At 38.4% G+C, this 23960-nt stretch overlaps 1 protein-coding gene across 1 annotated transcript in view; it reads left to right on the forward strand.

The window, feature by feature from the left end:
• dync1i1 (dynein cytoplasmic 1 intermediate chain 1) overlaps positions 1-23960 on the forward strand; it is a gene marked incomplete in the record, with an annotated part of 201331 nt that extends 177371 nt beyond the window's left edge. Inside the window, 2 exon segments of the mRNA NM_001112911.1 lie at positions 22196-23801; positions 23802-23960. Of these exon segments, the coding sequence (NP_001106382.1) occupies positions 22196-22303 (108 nt within the window).

Here is a 23960-nt window from a genome sequence, read left to right on the forward strand (position 1 = left end):
GTGCTGTAGAACTGACTGGCTGTGCCTGGCTGTTGTTCCAAGTCCACTGAAGACTGCCTTTGCCTACTCAAAATGTTTCATTGTAATCGGCTCTGACAGCTGAGAAACTGATGCTCAGTGAGAACCTTTTTTAATCAATACAATAGAGGGCAATGCCTGGGACCATATGGGAACCAAATATATGATCCGCACCAAAGTCATTTTGCCATCAGCCATAAAATCACATTGTTTTAGTTTAAACTACGCTTAATAAACTAATATTTTTCTGCTGTATGCATGTCTAAGTCACTTTGTATACAGCTTACAATTGGTTGAAATCAGTCATTTAGCCATAAGTGTCTGATTTATGATCATTCTGCCATTGGGTGCAGGGAAAACAAAGCCAGAAAATGTGTGCTCTTTGACTCACTTGTGTTTTCTGGCATTGATTGCTGTTTATTTTTTTTTTTTATTCAGTTTGATTTTTTTCCCATGTTTTTACAAACAAAAAACTCACCAATTTTTGGTGGTGAGTAGTGATGAATGAGTCTGTCCCATTTGGCTTCGCTGAAAAATTTGTGAATCTTTCAAAAGATTTGAGAACTGCGAAAATGTTGCGCGTGACATTATTCTGACGAATGGGACAGTTTTTTGTTGTGCGTAAAAAAACGCTGTGCTCAACTATTTTTTTTTGACGCACGTCATTTTTATTGACACGGGCGACAATTTTTTGTAGCATGGCGAATTTTGTAGCCAGTTTCACAAAAAAATCTGCCAATGACAAAATGCAGAAATTCAACACAAATCCATGCCTGGTGAATTATTTCACCCATCGCCATTGGTGAGCTTTTTTTAAAAATCCCACCCAAAACTAAAACTAACAAGCAAATAAAGCAATTGATGCCAGAAAAGTATTAAGACTCTTTTTCTGGTACGGACAGAGGATATAATGATAATAATCTGCCCTTTAAAGGAGAAGAAAAGTTAAAAATCACTGGGAGGTGCCAAATGTTAGGTGCCCCACAATGATTATAATCGCTTACCTGATACCCCAGGCCGGTGCGGTTGCAGAAAAGTGCAGCAACCCGGGGTACATGCAGTCGAGTGATTCTCTTCCATTTTCTTGTTTCACTGCGATCCTGGGGCCCCCGCATGTGCAGCAGAGTTAAACCAACTTTTGTGTTAAAGCTTTTTAATTTTAATGTGCATGCGTAGCCGGCATGATAAAATAAAATGGAAGGGAATCGCTCATTTGCAGGTACCCCAGGCTGGTGCAGTTTTTTGCTAACAGGAGCACCAGCCCAGGGTATTGGGTAAGTGAATACAATCACTGGGGGGTGCCTAACACCTCCCATCCTCCAGTGATTCCACCTTTCCTTCTCCTTTAAGAGTGCCAGAAAGCTCAGCAAATGGATACAGTGAAAGGGAACCTTCATTTTTACAAATGCCAATGACACGGCATTAAGAAGTTTGTTCTCTTTGGCCACTACACTGCCAATGCCTTTTTTTTTTGCACCTGCGGTTAAAGGGTATGTAAGAGAGCACTTTATCCCACTTGTGTGAGGGCAAAAATGACAGGCATGCAGTTTAAAGGGGAACTCTGTCTTCCATAACTGTCATCTGTTCCTTTAAAAAGTATGAATAAATACCATTTCTTTATGCTGAAATCCAGCTGCAAACCAAACTTCTCAACAGCTTTGGAGGATGCAGGCTGAAGACAGTCGACTACTATTACATTGTATTTGAGTCTCAAAGTAGCCAGCCAGATCAGCAGGGAACAGGGGGCGGGGCTTAGGGAACTGCTCCAAAATGATATTAATATACAAAAAATCATGAAAAGGTTGCATATCTTTTAACTGATGTATATTGCAAAGTTTCTTGAAATTATGTTTACTTGCATAAGCTTAAGTTGTGTTTGGGTGGAGTTCCCCTCTAAGCAACATTTACAGGCTCAGTCTTTTGCTCCTTATTATAGCCTAGTGGTAGGTACAAAATAATCCTGTGCTAAGGCGCTGAAATTCTTGATAGAATGATTGTAATTTTGATTATTAATTGCTCGTTGCAACTTGCATCATTAGCAAATAAGACCCCTAACCAATCAGTATATGAGTAATGCAGCCTATGTACATGCACCTATTGAGTAGGAGAGGGGTATCCAATCTCCCCTAGTCTCTGCTGCAAGATCTAGGGCAGGATGGGGGATATATGCCTATATATAGATATATAACTGGAGTGTAGAGCCTGATAACATTGTTCAAGGGCAAATCAAATGTAATTTTGTTAAATACAGAAAAATTAACCTGTTCAGTTCTCAAGAGTGAAACACTATGGGGCATATTAATTACAGCATGTAAGCCAACATCATAGGTGATGTAGCCCATAGCAGCCAATCAGCAATTACAATTTAATGGTCACCTACAAGTTAAAAAAACCAAAGCAAATACCTTATTGGTTGCTATGGGCAACATCACCGATGATGTTGGCTTACACACTGTAATAAATATTCCCCATATGCCTGCTCTGTGCTGAAGGTGTGGGGTCCTGCACTTGCTCAAGCCAGGGGTGGTGTTTGCCATGTTCCAGAATATAGGCAGCTTTGCTGGAATTCTTTGAAAGTTGCTGGGGATTAAAGCAGAACAAAGTAATTATCTTTTTCCTCTTTTGAAATGGGAGGGTTTTCAGTTTTAGGTTGGCTGATTCTTTAAATATCGGGAAAGTGACTGCCCAGGCTTCTCATTTTCCTCCGCGATGAAGTACAAGATTAATTACATGAAAGTGTTGACCAATGTGATCGCTATCTCTGTAGAACTGTAAAATTGCTGCAGCGCATTGAGTTCTGCTGAGAAGCAAATGTTTCAGGTCAGGAGATTTCTAGCAGGTCAATCACTTATCACATTGCAAGTATAATTTTCTTTTGTTGTCGTGCATGTTTACGTTCACTAAGGAAAAGTGAAAAATAAAATGACTTTGAGTTCTGAAAATAGAACAAAAGATTTGTAATGAGCGTCTGTTTCCTTTGCTTTGCATAAATGACCCCTTTTGTGTAGCTGGTCCACACGCTCTCTTAACTGAAGTTGGACAGACTGGTTAGCGGATGGGTCATCGGTGTCTAAACCCAGCTGGCAGGGGCTCTTGCTATGTAAGTGTATGACTCAGATACAATAATGCTGTATGGGGGTATTGTCGTGCCTGCCTCTTACAAAGACTGAATTGTAATCATTTTCTGACTCTAGACTGCAAGTTGACGGGATGCAGAGAGGAAGTGGAAATGAAAATGTTGTAAGGAAGCATGTGTGTTATTACTGCACCTATGAGTGATAAATTTGATTCAAAGTCCAATGGAAAACAGCTGTAGCATAAAAGGGAGCTCGGTCTAATCACGTAGAAGCATGCCATTTATCAGTTTAAAGGGCTTTGTGATATTTGTAAGTTTGGAAAGAGCCTTGGCTCAGGGAAGCTAGCAGAGGGTTCATGCTCATAGACATCTACAGTGAAATCTCAGTTTAATAAGTAGAGTTGGGATTCAGTGTAGACAAACTGCATGAATAATTGGACAGCAACTTTGGAAAAGGGGTTGGTCCTGTCGAGGATTTGCAGGAGTTGTGATTTAACAATGTACATGACTTCCTATCCAGCCAACTCTGATAGAGGCCGAGCCCTTGCGAGGGCCCCTTTATATCTAATGCCAGTTTTGACAGGAATGAGTGTAACACCAGCGGTGCCTGTTAAGGCAGGAGAGTACATATATATACACTAGGGAGATAGCCGATTAGCACAAATATTGTGGCAATTGCTTTACATGCCACTTGTGTATGCGGGTCTGGACTGTAGGAAAATGATGTCAAGTGGTGCCCTTGGGCAGACTGGTAACGGGGCATTAAAAATCTTTTGGAGGGACATGTTAGACCAGCAGGCATGAATTAATTTAAAGAACGGCTACCAGTTTAGTCATATATTTGATATATTTTTATTTGCTGGTTTTTGTGTTTGTATTTTGTAAAATGTTTATATGCTGACAATGTTTAATAATCACTGATGTGTAACATATACACAATTAGGCTTTGTATTAGATCACTGCTGCCTTGTGTATATACCATTAGGCAGTGCTTTAGGTCCCAGATACCTAGTATATACATCATTAGGCTTTGTATTAGGTCGCTCATGCATAAGTATATACATGCCATTTAGTTTGTATCAGATCACATAGATTTGGTTCATTTAGCAAAAATCTAGAAATGTTCTAGATTTACCTCTCGTGATATCATGAGGGAGACTTATATAGGCTCATTTCATGCAAAAATAGTCTTTGCATCTATTGACATAAAGGTACTTGAGCCTAAACATGTTCCCCGCACATGCGTGTTTCCCACATATGAGTGATTTTATTGAGGATCTTCAGCTATTTGCATAGTTATCATTTTGCCATTTATAAAACAAAAGAAAAAAAATAATATTAACAATGGAAGCAAATGAAATCTATAAAGTGTGATAGAAGCCAATATAGTGTAATACAAATGTCACTATAATCGCAAGGCACATTTCTCAGTGTAACATTCTTTATCAAACAATTATTGCATTGTGGATAGGAATTTTTTATAGCCTCCCACTACAATGATTTGGGTGGCAGATTTTGCGTTCACTCAAAGAATTCGAGTTTTGTTTTTTTTATTTGGATTTTTTAAATAAATAAGCTAACATTTGAGGTTTTTTTTAAAATGTCAAGATTATTTGAAGTAGAAAAAAATGCAAAAATGACACAAATACAAATTTTGATAAATAACCCCCTTAGGGGCTGATTTACTAATCTACGAACGGTCCGAAGGCATCTGAATGCGTTTTTTTCGGAATGATCGGTATTTTGCGATTTTTTTCGTAAATTGTTGCTACTTTTTCGTAGCTGCTGCGATTGTTTCGCAAATTGTCGCAAATTTTTCGTAGCGTTACGACTTTCGCGAATCGTCGCGACTTTTTGCGCAAGTCGTCACGGCTACGAAAAAGTCGAGACAATTTACGATAAAGTCGTAACGGTGACGAAAAAATTGCAAAAAATACGAAAAAGTCGCAAAATGTTTGTTTCCAATCCAAATTTTTCCCATTCGGATTCGAATTCGTGGATTAGTAAATCAGCCCCTTAGTGTAGCTTGTAAATAGCCAGAAATAATACATTTTGCTGTGATACTGGCTCCTCTGATACATGTAAGGTTTATGTAAAAAAAAGCAAAAAATCATACAAATCACATATGTTTGTGCAGATTAAGTTCCAGCTATTTTAAAAAGCTATTGCTCAAAACTCTTTTGTGCCCACTTCTGTTCCGTAGTATTTATAAGGCATACTCAGCTCCTAGTGAAACATTTTCCAATTACTCTATGCCTCATAAAAGAAAACAATAAATTCCTTCCCCACTTTAAGTAGCAATTTATTTAGGCAAAATGCAGTATAATATACGAACCCAAATTTTCTATCAGGGTTGGATCTTGCTAGATGTTGATTGTCTGCCTGTTCTTTACTGTTATAAATTTAGGAAAGGTTCCTTCGGCATGTGATGTGGTCAGAATAACTCAAAGCCCTGCAATTCTGCGTTAGTGTTAAAGTGAACAGAAAATTTTGGATAATTTGCGTTGTCCTTTAATATAACAATGTCACAATTTCAGTTTAGTTGCCAGAGTTTTTTTTGTATATTTTTTTTACTTTTGGTGGCAAAACAATCCTATTGGTGATATCCAACTAGATGCTGGGCTGGAGCAGCAGGAACTCCACTGTAGTAAGCAGGGACCAAATCTAACAAAGTAGCACAGTGTTTTCACCAGGTCTAATAACCCATAGCCAGCCAGGTAGCAGGGAGCCTTTGCCTCTGCTATTAAGCAAACATCTGATTGGCTACTATTAGGGTTATCTAATAATAGACACTACATTTGCACAGGAGCAATAACCCATAGCAACCAGTCAGCAGGTAGAATTTAATGGTAACCTTGTTTAAAAGCAAACATCTTTTTGGTTGCTATAGGTTACAGCTTGCCTTTTCTTACATATGGGGGTATGTGATTTAAAGCCTAGTACAAGGCTGCTTAGTGCAATAGTTGCAAAACCATGAAATGAATAGCAAATAAGAAACAGCCTGACATAAGAGGAAAACACAGTATAGAAATGCAGTTAACTTTTACCTTATGAAGCTGGTTCACAGTCCACAGCCTACAAATCATTATTGAAGAAGAACATAATGGCATGTCACTAATGAGGAAGCAGAAGTTGTTACTCTCAGAAAATATCCAGGACATACAGGTATACAGGATCCCTTATACGGAAACCCATTATCCATAAAGCTTCAAATTATGGGAAGTCCATCTTCCATAAAGTCCAGAGCACGGACCAAGTACAGGTATGGGATGCGTTATCAGGAAACCCATTATTCAGAAAGCTCTGAATTACAGAAAGTCCATCCCCCATACACTCCATTTTAATCAAATAATTAGATATTTTAAACCATATTTCCTTTTTCTCTGTAATAATAAAACAGTTCCTTGTACTTGATCCCAACTAAGATATAATTAATCCTTATTGGAGGCAAAACAATCCTATTGGCTTGATTTAATGTGTAAATGATTTTGTAGTAGACTTACGGTATGGGATCCCTTACAGAAAGATCCCTTATTTGTAAAACCCTGGGTCACGAGCAGTCTGGATAACAGATCCCATACCTGTATATTTTTAGGCCAAACAGTTCTTTCTTGAGGCTAGAGTTTAGGATATGGTTTCCCCAAACACAGGTGCTTACAATAAACTCTCCCTATCCCCGTTTTGAGGTTTATTAGTTTAAAGAGAGTGTAGAAAATCTTTATTTGTATTTTTTTTTTCATTTTCAAATATCGTTTCATTTATTAAGGGAATAAAAAGTCAAAAAAACTGTTGCGGTTATGTAGAAGTCAATGGGAGCTGTCCCAGGCAAATTGTAACAATATTTATTTTATTCATGTTTTTAGAGAGTTTTTTTGTTTTTGTTCTGTATGAAATTTGTAATGCTGAATATTTATTCTTCTTCCTGTTTAATTCTAGGGAACAGATTGATATTTTCATATATTTGACATATTTATATTTAAATGATATGTCTCTTAGTTATAGTAAACACAACGGTAGATATCACTAAATTAGTGACATTTATGGCTCTGCAAGATATTCCTTCCGCACCCCCCATGTGGTTATCATCTATCAGCTGAACAGCCTGAGAATGTTGGCTGATGCCATGGGGTGTGTGCCCAGGAGCCATTGATGGCAAAAAAAAGGTAGACAAAACCTGGAGGTTTGCTTAAACCTACAGACAGAGTGAGAGAAAGAGAGCAATAACATATATTCTATTATCTAGTATATAAGATCTAGCATATAATATCTAGGATATGAACTCTTGTTACTCAGGCACAATGTAATAAAGAATATCCTTTTTTAGGAATTGACTTGTGAGCATTCAGATTTAACAGATAATTGGCTTACTATAAGGAAAAAGTCAGGGATCATATCAGCCCAATGAGTGGACTCTTGATGAACGCATTTATAGTTTAGCACTTGCTTAGCACAGTCCAGGGCGTATGATAAGTTGGGAGCATGTCTTACTTGGAATAGTCATGTACTTTAGTAACAGGAGAACATTGCTTTCCCTTAAGATGCAAATGATCAGCTCCTTCTTTTTGGACTTTACTAGGAACTAAAATAATTGGTAATAAGGCAAGGATACCATCTTAACCCGTCACATTGCATTAGGCTCAATTTAATTATGCAAAAAAATGACTACACTGTAGTGTTTATATATCAGATACCTACTATTGGAATAGACTTCTTATTCCACATTCTGCCCTTTTCTGAATTAAAGATATTAAAGCATATAGCGGTGCTTCTCAGAGTGGAAGGGCACACTCACTTGTGAGACATGCTTACTGATCTGGTAGGGCGCTAGTGGATTCCTTGTTCCCCATACCATAGTGGTAGCTGCTGCTACTTCTGCCTTGAGACTATTGCAGACGTAAAACGCGATGTTAAATATATTTCACTCTCACATTTATTCAACATAAAACCTCTACCGCCATTGTTGGAGAATGTGAAGAATCAGTGCGAAAGAGCTCTGTTTTACTGCGCACATTTGTGTATTGTAATCCCAATATCTGGGGATCCAAACTTGAGCGACACTGTTGTACAGAACCATCGGTTGGTAGTAATAGTTACAGACTGACAGTAGTTTGAAGTAAAACTCTGGCCAACATAAACACCCAGTAGGTTGCAAGTGAATGATAGTCTCCATGATATTGGCAGGAACAAGGACTGTTTGTATGAAGCTATTGTTTATAATCGGCTGCACTTTAGGGGTTAAATCATGTTATATCCTACCCAGCTCATGTTAGTTAAAAAGATCAATTCATTTAGTCCCCAAATATAAATCAGAAGTGCCTCGAAGAAGCGTTTTCCTTGAAAATGCATTCTTTTGAAATCTGTAAATCTAATTAGTTTGTTTTATGAAGGCTATTAACTGTTCCTGATTATTACTAGACTGGTACAGTCTTTTAACTCCGCTCGCCTCCGTAGGGGGTGTGCTGAGCTCGGGAAAAGCCAAGTCTGACCATTATCATTCTGAATACTGATGTTTTTCATTATAATATCAGTTCCCATACGGTGAATGTATGGAAGCCTTGCAGTGTTTACGACATTAATCCCATGTGTTATTTATTTTTCCAAGCTAAAAAGAATTCCAGTTGATAGGACATATAATGCATTGTTGGGATAAAAGTCTCTTCTCTGATTCCACTTTTACAGAATCTACTTTTTCTGAACAGGCAGTGGGGTTTTTATATAGTCGCCTGTCTAAGAATCAAATTGATCCTTAAATGAAATGTTTAGATTCAGTAGCTAATGAGCAGCTTACATTAGCGTGCATGACCCATAACTTCCTTCTCCAGCTGAGATCTTTAGCTGCAAACCCTAAAACAGCATGCCAATGTCAATTTGGGAGCAAGACGGGCTGCACTAAAACACACGGATATATATGGTTGTCCCTTTTTGGCACACATGGGAATGTAACATTCTTCACCATCTTAGGGAAAGACTGTGGATTCATTGACTTAGACACTAGTTTTTTTTCCAGTAGTAACTGCTCATAATTTACCACATAAAAAGACTCACAGGATATGCATAAACTTGGGCAATGTTTAGTAAAAGAACCCAAAAAAAAGTAAAAAAATTAATAAAAATAACTTTTCATCTGCATGCATATTATTAGGATAAATGAGGTACCAAACCCCTGATTTTATATGGAAAATGGACTGTTAACGACACTGATTTTCCTGCCAAAGTGTAAGCAAGTTAATTTGAAGCATGTCACAATATATTATTTTCCATTAAACGAAGGAATGAAATTGAATAAGGTTATGTGAAAGAGTGGATAGGAGCAGGTTTTATTAAGCCAAATGCACAGGAATTTGGGCCAAAAGAAAATATGGTACCATGGCATGTTACAATAATTTTTGTTATAAACAAAGCGTATACATGATATTGTGTGATAATAAAAAAAAAACATTTGCTGTGCCCAATAATATTTCATATTTTAAAATAATATAATAATGTTTTATACACAGAGTTTAATTGGAAGAGTAAAAAAAAATCACCACATTAACATAGGTATATAAATATAAAATACATAGCCTATAAAAAAAGGTAAAAATGCAGTAGCCTATACTAGAGGTACATGAATCCCGTTCCTGGATATTTTCTTTTTACTGATAATATTAGAGAGTTTCTCAAGTGCAAACAAATTCCACTAGAGGTTTCTCTGTGATTAAAGCAGACATGTACTGCATCCATTATTCTGCCAAATCTGAATCATAAAAAAGTGCAAGTGCATATTTTTGTTTCCTTTTGATAAACTGTACAATAAATTTGTGCTTCCATTTTTCTGCCGCTAAAATGGTGTCCGACCTACAGTCTAACAGCTCCCCAACTCAAACCGATAAAGCCCATGATAAACTTGAGCCCTGGCAAGCAGAGTACACAAGAGATGGAGTTTACTTGTTATGGCCAATGTTTGCGGTGGATCAGGGCATAACTTGCCATTGTCAGGGTAGATTTGGGGCAGAACTTGCCATTGTCAGGGTAGATTTGGGGCATAACTTGGCATTGTCAGGGTAGATTCGGGGCATAACTTGCCATTGTCAGGGTAGATTTGGGGCAGAACTTGGCCATGTCAGGGTAGATTTGGGGCAGAACTTGGCATTGTCAGGGTAGATTCGGGGCATAACTTGCCATTGTCAAGGTAGATTCGGGGCATAACTTGGCATTGTCAGGGTAGATTTGGGGCATAACTTGGCATTGTCAGGGTAGATTTGGGGCATAACTTGGCATTGTCAGGGTAGATTTAGGGCATAACTTGGCCATGTCAGGGTAGATTTGTGGCATGCTTGGCATTGTCAGGGTAGATACGGCATGGCCTAAAATGTCCTCCACATTTATTTGGGCAAATATGCCACAAGCTGCTAAAAAGTTTATCCTTGGTTCTCATTTTATACATGAAAGTTCTACCCCTGGATAAAAGACACATGTGTCCAGCCTGCAGTCCTTCAGCTTTTACTGATCTACCACTTCCAGTATCCTCTAACTATAAACTTTCATTTGTTCTACCAATAACACGCATATATATATAATGTACTGGGATAAGCACAGAGAGAACATGCTATTATAATTACTACCAAATTGATAAAAACAACAAAGGGGCTGCAAATCATTTCCATGTTAGCTGGGGGTAAATGAACTGTTCTATTATTAATCTCATGGGTGCTGTACATCTGGATCTTTAATGTTTGCTGGAGGTAAATGAGCTGATCTTTCTGATTTAACCTTTTGATTACTGCATATTGTGTTAGCTTGTGTTAGGAGTGGGCAATTTACTGGCTATTCTTCCTTCCATGAACTACTTGGGTGGTGAATATTAGGAATTTTAGCTGGGCATCACTGCTGGGTTTTCTCCCATTTATTGTGTTGGATTGTTACATTGTCTTCTATTGGCCTGGCCAGTAAAAGTGATACTTAATGCCAAAAGAAAGATAACACAAATAACCATGTTGCTAAATTTTTTTTTTTTTACAATGGCAACCCTAAATTGTGTGATGTCCAATCAGTGCAACTTTGACAATATGATGATCATTAGGGCACATGTATATAAAAGGGAAATTACATTTGGAAGGCAAGAATTAAAATACTATTGGGGGAATGTAATATGCATCGCTAATGGACCATAATAGCACTTTGAGACAAATTTTGTGTTTGCATGACAAAAAAAGCATTTGCAAACACTTTGCATTTCTTGCGACAGAAGGTTTGCAATTGTGCATTTTTTAGTTTGCGCATTTGCGCAGTGAATGTAATAAAATTTCCTAATGGAAAAGTGCTCACAATTACACCATCTTCAAGCAGGTTTTAAACATTCACAGTGTAATAAATGTTTAGTGAACAGTATTACATTGCAAATAGCGCTAAAAATTTGCAAATACGCCACTAGCCATTTTAATTGCAATCCCCCCTAAATGCTTTCAATAGATACAAAGAGAACCTACAAATGGAAACTTTTATTATAGCCCTTCTAAAGTGCATTGGAGCTATCAAAAATGGCTCATCATAAAATTACATTTCCTTTTGGAATATAGTACCTCACATGGTGGGCGTATGACTCCTACACTGTACCATAGGCTACAGTGCACTTTGGCTTATTACGTAAGACCAATAAATCACAAAAAATGATGTTGTAAAATGGCAGAAGCCTAGATCTTATAAAAAATAAAGCCTAGGTTTTTTCTTTATTTTTAAAAAATAAAATCATTTTAAAGGCAACCTTGATTTTGCTTTTTAAACAGCAAATAAAAGCATTTGTTATTTCACTTATAGGTTTTAAAATAATGGTTCATTTGACTGGCAAGGCTGCTAAAACGTAATTCATTATTTAAGTATAATATCCATTATAACTGATCAGCATGAATGGAAGTCAATTACTTTACAGAGCATTAATGGATTTAACATTATATTGAGTCACCCCTTAGTGCCTAATTATACCTAAATCATGTACATTTTCCAGTTTTCTTAGATGGTGATGAGCAGAATTTTGATCCATGAATGGCCGATTTGTTCATCCGAAGATTAAAAATTCTTCAGGGCACAAACAGTTCATTTTGGTATTCCTTTCTATTTGAGCAATATTGAGCCTGTCTCTTCAGGGGATCTTGTAAGCATCGCCACAATTTTATGTAGTACAGGTATGGGACCCGTTATCCAGAATGCTTGAGACCTGGGGTTTTCCAGATGAGGGGTCTTTCCGTAATTCGGATCTCCTATCTTAAGTCTGCTAGTAAAATTATTTAAACAGTAATTAAACCCAATAGGATTGTTTTGGCTCCAATAAGGATTAATTATATCTTAGTTGGGATCAATTACAAGGTACTGTTTTATTCCAGAAAAAAAGGAAATCATTTTCAAAAATTTGAATTATTTGAATAAAATGGAGCCTATGGGAGATGGCCTTTCCGTAACTCGGATCTTTCTGGATAATGGGTTTCCAGATAAGGGGTCCGATACCTGTAATATACTCTCACCCTGGGGCCTGTTATGCTCAGGACCTGGGTTTTTAGAATAAGGTGGTCTTTCTGTAATTTTGATCTATATATTTTAAGTATATTTAATAATAATTTAAACATTAAATAAACCCAACAGGTGAGTTCTTCCAAGAAGGATAAATTATATCTTAGTTGGGATCAAGTACAAGGTGCTGTTGTATTATTACAAAGAAAAAGGGAATCATTTTCAAATATTTGATTAAAATGGAGCCTATGCAAGTTAGCCTTCCGTAAGTCAGAGCTTTCTGAATAACAGGCTTCCGGAGAACTGATCCCATGCCTTTATAGCAAAAAAGCTGTGACCACAAAATTCATATAGATAACAACCAGAGGTCCTCTGCACTCACCCAGTATCAATATATATAGGATATGAAGACATTCTGTGCATTAAAGGACAATGAAAGGTTAATATAAATAAAAAGTAAGTCTAAAGGCATTCTTTTTAAGTACTTACTGCATATCTAAATTCCCAGATCCCTGCTTGCTTCTCTGAGATATGGTGCTGGCAGCCTACAGCAGTGTGAAGACTACAGTGACATCACTGAAATCTCTCTCCCCATCCTGTAGGTGCCAGTGGCAGCCTTCCTATTCTCTGAGCATGTGTGTAACTTGATCCTGTCTGCTGTTCTGAGCTACACATACCCACCAGCCAATCAGAAGGGGATCTGGCAGAGGGGAGGGGTGGGGGAGGGAATGAAACACATGTGCAGTATGAAGCAAGGAGGGAAAGGAAGGGAGAATACCTTTTTAGAGATGGCTGCCTGTTCTAGAAAATGTGCGTTTTTACTAAACAATAGGAGGACTATTGGGCAGTATGCTTTTTAAATTTTGACTTGCATTCTCCTTTAAGCTACTAAAACTGTCCTTGGTTTGTCCATATATTGCAATATACTTCAAGCTGGCCAACAATGTCAAAGTCATCCCCTGGCCAGTCCTACACTCAATTTTATCTGATACATTAAGATTTCTACTATAAAGGCACTAATTTTACCTGCAACTTGCCTGCTTTCAAGGTTAAAACCCCCAAATGGTTGACCTTTTATTGGCTCCACTGGGATCACCTGACTGTAGCTGGGAATCATGGGAGTTCCAACATGGAGCTGGGCATTTTACAATTCCTGTTTTCTCCATTTCACAACCCATTCCATCATGGTTCCCTGCCCCACTGCTGTCATCGGTGATGCCTCATAAGGAGGTATAGCACTGCACCTTTTACTGCAATTTACATAGGTACTTTCACTTCTTTTATTCACTTTCCATATCTTCATGATTGTGAGCTTATGGGTGCAAGGTTACCTCTTATTCTCTTTCAACACTTATATTCCTTTGTATATGTTCGGTTCAAGTGTTACAGTTCATGCTGCTAAACATGTTGGTGATTAATGAATTAATGAGCTATATTCTTACCTATGCGGCAGTATCATTTCCACCCTCCGTCAGTTCTAAATCACTAATACACAAACTCTTTAGTGCTGTTGTGCCTCTTTATGCTGTTTAAATGTCACATCCAATAGCTTTTTACTTTGCAAGGGAATTGTTAATTACTCTTAAATGTTTGTTTTTATGGCTGGTAATTCCTTTCAATTTTAAATCATATGAATTCGCAGCTGTGTTTCCATGGTACACCGAGGAGTATATACACCGAAAAAAAAGAGGTTTAATGCAGCTTAATAACTTCATGTCTCTGGAATTTTGGAAACTGATTTATATCATTTCCGCGTAAGTGCGGCAGGCGACAATAAATACCTACTTAACCAACAATTAAAATCAAAGTAGGGAAAGCAAAATATTTTATTTTAGCTTAATCTCCTTCCATTTGGAAACCTTCTTGAGATATAGAAAAACTGGAACAGGCCTTCTCTGGCTCTAATGATCATTTTATTGTTTTATCGGTAAATCTTGATTGTTTATGTTACCCCAAAATAAACACGCGGCAAAGAACACATTCATTATATTGCAATGAATTAATACAGTTTCAAACATAAACCGTTCAAATAAAATATTTATAATGACAGAACAGACATGGCTGAAATCATAACACAAAGCAAGAAAATTATTACTCCCTGGCACAGGAACAAGGAGCTAAAAAGAAGGAAAAACTATTCTCCAGAGAATAATTACATTGGGTGCGTATCAAAGAAGGGAACAATGTTTCCGTCAGGGGCACATTTATCAAAGGTAAGCAGCATTTTCTAGCCAAAGTCTGCTTGTCACTGCTAGTGATGGGAGGATTCCAGTTGAAATAAATGATAGGCTGATAGAATACGCCTGGGTGTGCCATAGGCCCACTTCTGTGCCCTCCAGCTTTCCTGCAGAATCGAACTTAGAGTGGAAGAGACAGTTGCTCTCATTCTGAATTAAAATTGTTCACACATTTTATGCTGTTTCTAGTTGATCTGCAACCTGTGTGACCCACAGGTTTAGGATTAGGATTGAAATTTGGGCAACCATTGCGGGTTTGGGTTGGGTGTGGGTCAGACTGGGGAAATAAACGCTCCCTCTGCTTTTGAAATTTCTCTCTCTTGGAACCTAAGGCATGCACAGAACTAGTGATTGGTTACGGCTATGGGCTGGGTGCGGGTCCTACATGGCAACATTTTGCAGGTTAGGTTTAAGAGGGGGTTAAGGTTTTAAGGTTGGGTGTGGGAGTTTTTCCTGACCCAGGCCCGAACTGGCAATCTTTGGATTGTGACAAATACCAGAGGGGCTGCTGTAAGATGCCATAGGCGATCACTAATTATTGGGCCTGTAGGGCCCTTATGGGGCCTCTGTGCACTTGAAATGCCAGGATCTATTTTAAATTCCAGCCTGGGCCTGTTCCTGACCCGCACATCACTAATGCTCTTAGGAGGAATAAGATGAACCCTATAATTTCTTGCAAAGTTTAAATTGGATGGAATCCTTAATGTTTGACCTAGCTTGATCCAAATCTTTCTTCTTGTGTGACTCTACATCTCTGGGCAGCAACATGATTGTGCCGAAACTGTATAAATAGCAATCACATTTGATTTGATGTTTGGAAAGACTTCTGTAGAGAATTCAGCATTAGGAACTAAATCCAGAAAAAATAGGTTCATCCATAGTTCTTAGGGTATTAAACAGGGATTTTGTCCAGTTGTTTTAGAACAAATCTTGTATGCCTAGCTTATTAAAGCTTTTAATTGAAGCTGTTTGTTGCAAAAGGCACATCACTCACGTGTTTTTGATTATTTAAGTACAAGAGAATGTTAAGACACTGGGGGTACCAATATGTTAGGCAGCCCTTAGTGTATAAAATTGCTAACTTTTTCCACAAATTGCGCTGAGTTAGGGAACTTACTTAATAAGATCGACGCCGTCATCTTCGTAGTATTTCCTAAGACTCCATTGTGGGGTTTTTTTGGGGCTTGAAGGATTGTGCATTCACTAAAAATGTCCTTTTTCCAATAGATATTCACAGGGGAAGCCTTGAGAATTACTACAAAAGACCATACACTGCCTAGTGAGAAACATCTGCAGACTGGTGTCATTTTAATTGAACAGGAACACTGATCTAAGGAAAAAGTTAGCAATGTTTTGGCACCTTTCCATGCCAAGGAAAAGGATGTTTCCTTGCCTTGGAAGCAATTGTTCACCTTAAAATTAACTTTTAGTGTGATATAGAAAGTGATAATTTGGGACTGTTTGCAATTGGTCTTTTTTATTGTTTGTTATTGTGTGTTTTTTTATTTATTTCAGTACATATCTGGTTGCTAGGGTCTAAATTACCTTAGCAACCAGGGAGTGGTTTGAATGAGAGCCTGGAATGTTAATAGGGGAGGGCCTGGATAGAAAGAAAAGTGATAAAATGTAACAATAGCAATAGCTTTTTGACTGCTGGGGTCTTAACTAACAGACCCCATAAGGACCGGCATTTGGATGACTTTTTTAGGGATCATACTGTAGGTATACAGTTAAAGCCAAGCAGACTAACAGAAAGATTCTTCAGTCAGTCAATTCAATTCACATTCACTTTCTGTAACGTATACATAAAATGAGCTTGTTATTTCTCAGTGCAATATTTGGAATTGCTTAGTGTATTGTGAGATTCATGGACGTGAATAGGAACAGGTAGCTTTATTGGGAGGGAAAGCCTAGCTACCTGAGTGCTAATAGAGATTCCTTTGTAAACTCTTTATAACCATTGGCCACATTGGTAAAAACCAGTCTTCAATGATGTGACATCTATATGCTCTTACAGCACTGCATACATAAGTAATGCTATATGAAAATATCTACATACATATATGCAACACACCTATATTTGTGCCAGTAGTGTGCTAAATTATTTTGCCTCCACGTATTACTTCTGTAACAGATAGTATACATATTATAGGGCTCATTTTCAATGAAAAATGCTAAATTGGATTCAATGTTGTGCATGGTACTATGCCACTCATAAATATCCTTGCACACTCCTTAGCATCACGCACCAACATGCCTTTATGAATTTCACACAAATGGACATTAAATGGCCTGAATTGAAATGTGATACCATTTTTGCACTGGAAGTGATGGTATTCACACACAAATACAGGTAGAAAACTGTGGTATGCAGCCTGCGTCTTTAACTAAGCGGGCACTAATCTGCATCCACATTAGTGAATGACAGGCAAGTCTTGGCAATGTAGCACCCACAATGATGCTGGAATTCTAAGGGAAAATGCAGATTTATGGCTAAAAAGCAAGGCGCACTTTGGTTATTAATAATCCCTAATATCAGTTCTTATGGAAGGACCATGAAATAAAATCTGCTACAAAATAAGATTACGTATTTGTGAAAATCTTCAGAGCTTCTGTAAGTAAAAGTGCTGAAAGGCTAGGTGCAATATTCTTGCCATTTTTCCCAAAGATTTAGCGATTGGACAGCCGCCGAGGAGATTGTGAGTAATGCTGAAATGACGAGGCAATCAGCCGCACTGGAACTGATCCAAAATGCCGTCTGTTTTTGGATATGACCTTCAGTATTTTCTGACCTCTAAAGTCTGTTTCCATTTGCATACGTTCACCATGGCAACTTATTAATAACATTATTAAATGCAAGGGGATAAAGTTAGCCAACGGTGAAGCAGCAGTGCCAAAACTGTCCTCTAATTATATGGGTAAGGCCTACAATTACTGGTTTGGATGATATCTGCCACTCCCTAGGCTATAAATATCTATTTTCTGACTCTTTCCTGCCTGGGTTTTGCAAAATCTGCCTTTTTCCCTCTTTTCGTGGAGACCTGCTTCAGCTAAGAGTAATTATTCTGCAGAGAGCAGAAATTAGCAGGGCCCAGACAAATCCTACCATATTTCATGCCTAGTGCAACGCCGGACAAATTATATTTCCACATGTGCTCACAGCATAGCACAGATCAGAAGGCTTATGATTTGGTAATGTCATTATTTTGAGTTGGTATGGGATGGTTTATGTCATTTCGTTAGCAATAATTATCCCTTGGCGCCTTGCTAAATGTGCTACTAGTGTTGTGCACGCACAAATCAAATCAGTCTTCAAATCACGCCTGCCACTTTTCAGTCTGCTTTTGAGCTGCACCTGGTAATGGCTTAGGCCAAAAAAATTAATATTTAAGAAAATATTGGAAGATAGTAGTGTTTTTGATGGGGTGGTTGTGGCAATGCAGTCTCTGTTCTTTACCTTTCCTGTAGCCAATTTGGCAATTAAGGTTGCTAATTTCTTCTCTGTTATTAGCTATTTGGTAGCCCCTATGTGCACTGGCAGCCTACAGGAGGCTCTGTTTGGCAGTACATCATGTTATTATGCAACCAAAATTGCCCAAAATAAGCACCTTCGTTGAGGCCACTGGAAGCAACATCCAAGGGGTTGGTGAGCAACCTGCTGCTCCTGAGCCACTGGTTGGGGATCACTACTATAAGTGATCCTTTAGATGAGTATGATTAATAACACTCTGTATTTCCTTTAAAATGAATTAATTTACAAGTGTAAAAAAGGCACACTTGAATCAGCACCATTCTTTAACCTTCTCTTATTGCATTATTATCAATGCAGTCTCAAGGAGACATTGCTCTCTGACTGCCTCGGTGTTATAGCTGTGTGACACCTTTCTAAAGCTGGACATACAAATAAAAATCCATGTGTTTGGCAAAGCTGCCAAAAATGGTGGTCCAATTTGGTCACCCACACATTGGGCCAATAATCAGGTCATACCGCAACATTAAAGATTTTCAAACCAATTTGATAAATAACTGGCTGATTTTTTGGCCAGATATCGATTGGCCAGGCTGTCCCTAGAGCCCCCATATAAAGACTGATACGCTGCTGAGTAGGTCAGGGGGGCCCATGTATGGCCAGCTTTATTCCCCCACTCACTGATTATTGGGTCCATCTGACATGGATACAATGCACTTACTTATTTTGGGAGCACTTTTTCTGAAGTAAGCCATCAGCTACATGTGACAAGCTGCCAGGACATTATAAATAGTAATTGGTGGATTTACAGAACTGCCAAACCTCAAGAAACCAACGTTTACAATCCCAAGAAGATGCAAATAGTGATATGCAGTGAGGCTTCTTTTTTGATATACCAACCTGCATATTCATTTAAACCTGGGGCTTAGATAAAATTCCAAGTTTAGCAACAGACAGAAAATTTAAATAGATTAAAGTAGAAAATTGAATCACAAAAGCACTCAGAAGAGTAGTGTGACTATATTAGCAGGATCTATGTCCTATATGCAACAAAGACAAATAACATGAGCTGTAATAAACAACGGAATGGTATTGAATGCAATCGTTCTTCTGCTACACCCAGATACACCAAATAGTAGTAAGTGAAACATGCCCAAAATTATATTATATTCAACATATGCAAAAGTTAGGGAAAGTATAAAGCTCAACAATGGGAAAAAGAGGCATCTGTAAGACGCACACACATCAGATTCAACCATTTGAAAATGCCTCTAAGGCTGATGCCACACGTGGCGTTTTTACGCTGCGTATTTTCTAATTCTCTCGGCGGCTGAAAAACGCCTGATATCATCATCCATAGAAATAGCTTGAAAAGACGCGAAGCAAACCACACAATGCGGAAATACGCTAGAAAACGCCTAAGCATGGATTTTTCAAGCGTTGGCTGAAATACGCCAGTACTTGCAAAGCAAGCTATTCCTATGGATATGCAAAGGCAGCTGCCAGACCTAGCGGAAATACGCGGCGTTTTTTGCTATTTCGCACTATTAGCACCATGGCAACAGGATTTGCTTACGTCACCAGTACTAGGCTGAAAAACGCCATGTGTGGCTTGTGCAGCGTTTTTAGGCTGAGAAAAAACGCCACGTGTGGCATCAGCCTTAGACAGAAGGGGAAGAAAAACCTCCATTGAGCTTCAGCTGTTGGAAGAATTTCACTCCAATTGCGGCCTGCTCTGAGTTGCGCCTATCACAGCTGCACTTAATTTATCAAAACTGCACTTTCATTTTGGCACAATTTGGCTACAGGTTGTGTCTAGCATTTTCAGAGTGAGGATTGCATCTGAGTCAAGTTTGGTTCACCTGTTGACATAAACCGTTGTGGGTTCCCTGGAGCTCCCACCAGGTCCAGGGTGGCGGTAACTCTCAGTATCAATGGTGCTCAGCTGTGCACCATTATTAGAAGAGGCAAAAGGATAAACAAACTGGCAGCCACGTGGAAGTGCAGGAACCTGAATTGAACTTAAAGGAACCATGTCAATATCTCCATTATTTTCAATATAAATGCAGTCAAATATAAGCCTCAGCACCATATGTGTCCTCACTGGCATCTCCCTTTGAAAATTAAAGGAAATATCTCATTGGTTGCTATGGGTAACTGCACCAATGCAAGTTAGTAGCTATGGAAGTAAATTAGACTCTCTATATGCTGTTATGTTTTTATCTATAGTAATAAAATGTGCTACAAACCCAATGGCAATTCCTTTTGAGAGATCCAATGAAATCTGTCCCACCCCTTTCCCGCTTATCACTACTTTGTACATTTCAGCTGTAGTCATTTTATCTCATTTTATTGTGTTTATTGTTATGTGGTTTGATTAAGTCTTGAATGTTCCTTATTGTGCCAGCTGGTTTATATTAAGAAATAGAATGAAAAATTCATTTCATTTATGCACAACCAGTTGAAAAGATCTTTATAATTGGATGAACAAAACTTTGTTTATTTCCATTTAGTTGAAACTATCTTGGCTTTCTGTGTCCTGTAGTGAAACTGCATTTCCCCAGTTGGGAAGTCACAACTAAGTCCCAGTCTCTGGTAGGAACGTTAATACAAGAACTATTTCATAGGTAATATGAGATTTTATGGGTCAGCAGCCATGCACACTGCCAAATTTCAGCTGGACTGGTGTAAAAGTGGCCACTCTGGAGTTTGGGTTTGGCAGATGCCAGGAGAACGCTACCGACCTGAATAGGTAATTGTAACTATGAACTTTGGTGGAGGAAGAAAAATGGTCTCTTTGTTCCAGTGAAAGTAAAACTGAAGGCTAGGGCATACAGTGACATTCTTGCCAGCGTTGTGTTTTGTACTTTGTGGTAACAATTTGGGGAAGTCCATTTCCTGTTTCAGCACAATGCCGCTTCCACAAAGCATTAGAATGCAGTAGCAGAGATGGGAGTGGAAGAATCTGTCTGTGCTGCAAACAGACCCCTGGCCTCAGTCTACGTGAACACCTATAAACACCTATGGGATGAGCTGGAACGCCGACTGTTAGCCAGGCTTAAACTCTTATACTTTTGTGCTTCATTAGAAGTCCCTTCCATCAACCATGTTCTAACACAATGTATGTCTGAGAGCCTTCTCAGAATAGTAGAGTCTGTTATAGCATAAATAGTGTGGCCAACTTTATATAAGACCCTGCCCCATGAATACAGCACTGACTGAGATTGGCGACACTGTATTCATAAGGGGTGGTCGGGGGAGGAACATAGAGGTCATTTAGAAGTTAGAGAGAGTGCTGATGGTGTTGCCTTTAATTGTGCAACCTCATGGATTATTACTCCGCGTGAGGTGCTGAGGACAGATATGCTAAGGAGTCCTCATAGCTGAATATAATTATTGGTCTGTTAATAGCGGGAGATACTTCTCCTCCAATGCTTTTGTAGCTGTTTTATAGTATTGATACTTCTGTCACTTGGAGCATTACTTTTAACCAGTTTTAATATATCTGTATCCCAGACATAATACAAATTTTTATTAGTGTTTGGCAGTTTGCCTAGTGGAGAAAGTACTGTATTTATGTGTCCGTTTTATTACTGAAATATCTCCCCAAGTGCAAGCAGATGAGTGATGGTCACTTGGGCATTCTGTTGGCTGACAGGAGTCAGGATGCTGCGCCAGGGAGATCACTGGATGGCTCCCTACACTAGCAGTTCTCTTTGTTATTCTGACAACTTATGCTATTAGTAGAGGACTCACAGCACACATTGGCTGCACAGAATGATAAACTATAGCATTTTTTGGTGAAAACTATGATGGTTGTGCTTGAGCTGAGTGTTACATGTATGTAAGGTGACATAGAAATGTCATAAAATGTTTTGAATCAAATATGTGCTCATTTTTCTCTCTCTTCAGTTTTCTATTCCACATAATGATGAGTGGAGCCGCTTTGCCCGCACATTAATGGAGATTCGGGCCAACCGAGGAGAAGGAGAAGAAGAGGCTGTGGAACTGTCGACCTGAGGGTGGAAGACTCAGCGCACCATTTACTGATGTTCAGTGTCCTCTTTATTGCTGTGGCTTAGTTAATGTCCTGCTTACATCGCAGATTTCTGTTCATGCAGTGGTCTTTCTGTGTCCCACTTAATTGCTAATCTAGGGAAAGGAGTGCAGACTGGGTATTATCCTCCATTGGTCCAGAGTTGTACCAAAAATTGGCCGCTAACAAACAAAGCTATTTTGCACAAGAATTCTCTATGAAAAAAGAAGTAGCGTGAGATGCACTGACCAAAATATTTTGTTTTTCACAAATGAACCCTACGCTAGGTCTCTGAACTCCTGCATAGAATATGCCATGTATTGGAGATATAGAGATTTAGAACCCATACCCATATCCATCTTCTGTGGCACAAACATTAAGGCCACAAAAAAGGGAAAATGTTTTTATTTGGCATTATAAATATAATATGGCAGCATCATGGGCCTAACGCAAATGGCTCTGAACAATAACACGTTTGGATGCTGACTATAAATTCCCCTGTCACCTTGTAACGATAGTCCAAAAAAGGTGTCAAGAGCTCTAGGTAGAGAGATGGAAGAGGGTTTATATAAGAGGCTAAAGATGAGGCTAAGTTTTTTGGTTCTAAATTGTTTTCATTGTAAGGAAATAGAAACTGAAGGTAAAAAGTAGATACACAGACATCCATTGGACTGGTAGGTTGTCCTTCTGTAAAAGCACTACACTGTTGTGATAAAGTTGAATACATTTTAGAAAGCAAAAAGGAGATTAGAAATTTCTATAGAAGATATGACAGTGCCTATAAAGTAATTTCTATGTAATGCACGGCCTATGAACTATACATGGAAATGGAACTCTGTGCCATGGCATTCAAGTGGTTATTATGCGATGGTTCTGTTCTGTAAGTGCATACTGAGAATATGTCTGAGGTACGGAACACAGTGTTCCACATGGATAAATACAAATGCATATAATTAGAATGTTCTCTAGTAATCTATGCCCTTATACTGAAAGGTGAAGTGCCTTTAAACAGAAAGAGACTAGGATAAATAGGTTTGTTCCATTGTGCAAAACTGCTCTCTCTTATACATTTCATTCTAGTTTCCTAAAGGCGGCAATTCATGCCCAGATTTGGTCAGACAATATGGCCAATTACAACCATACTGCCTGACTGCGAGGGCACTCTATAGCAACACGTCAGCCAAGGACCACGTCAACATAATAATGTGGTCCTTGTCTGAAGATAATTTAAAACCAGCTGATAGGTATTTTGCCAACTTTTGCCTATTTATCAAGTTGGGCAGGTTGATAAGCACAGTGTGGTCTTTAGGGGCTGACTTGGCAGATTTTATTGGCCCGTGTATGGCCAGTTTAAGGCAAGTTGCTCTTCATGAGATAACTGATGTACTACACTTTGGACATGCTTTGCTTTATGGTACTGTACTTGGAGTTTTGGATCTTGGATCCTATTGCACTGGTCCTATGACAGTTCTTTGGATTATATGTAGTGCCTCAAAATAGCAGCTTTCTAGAAATTTCAATACTTTACTATAAGTATAGTTTTTATTTATTATACAGATTGCTTTATAATTGCTTATGACATTCCCATGTGATGTTCAGCTTGTATTTACTGCTAACTAACCCAGTAAAAGTTCATACTGA

This window comes from Xenopus tropicalis, chromosome 6, assembly GCF_000004195.4.
Source record: "Xenopus tropicalis strain Nigerian chromosome 6, UCB_Xtro_10.0, whole genome shotgun sequence".
NCBI classification, from domain to species: Eukaryota; Metazoa; Chordata; class Amphibia; order Anura; family Pipidae; genus Xenopus; species Xenopus tropicalis.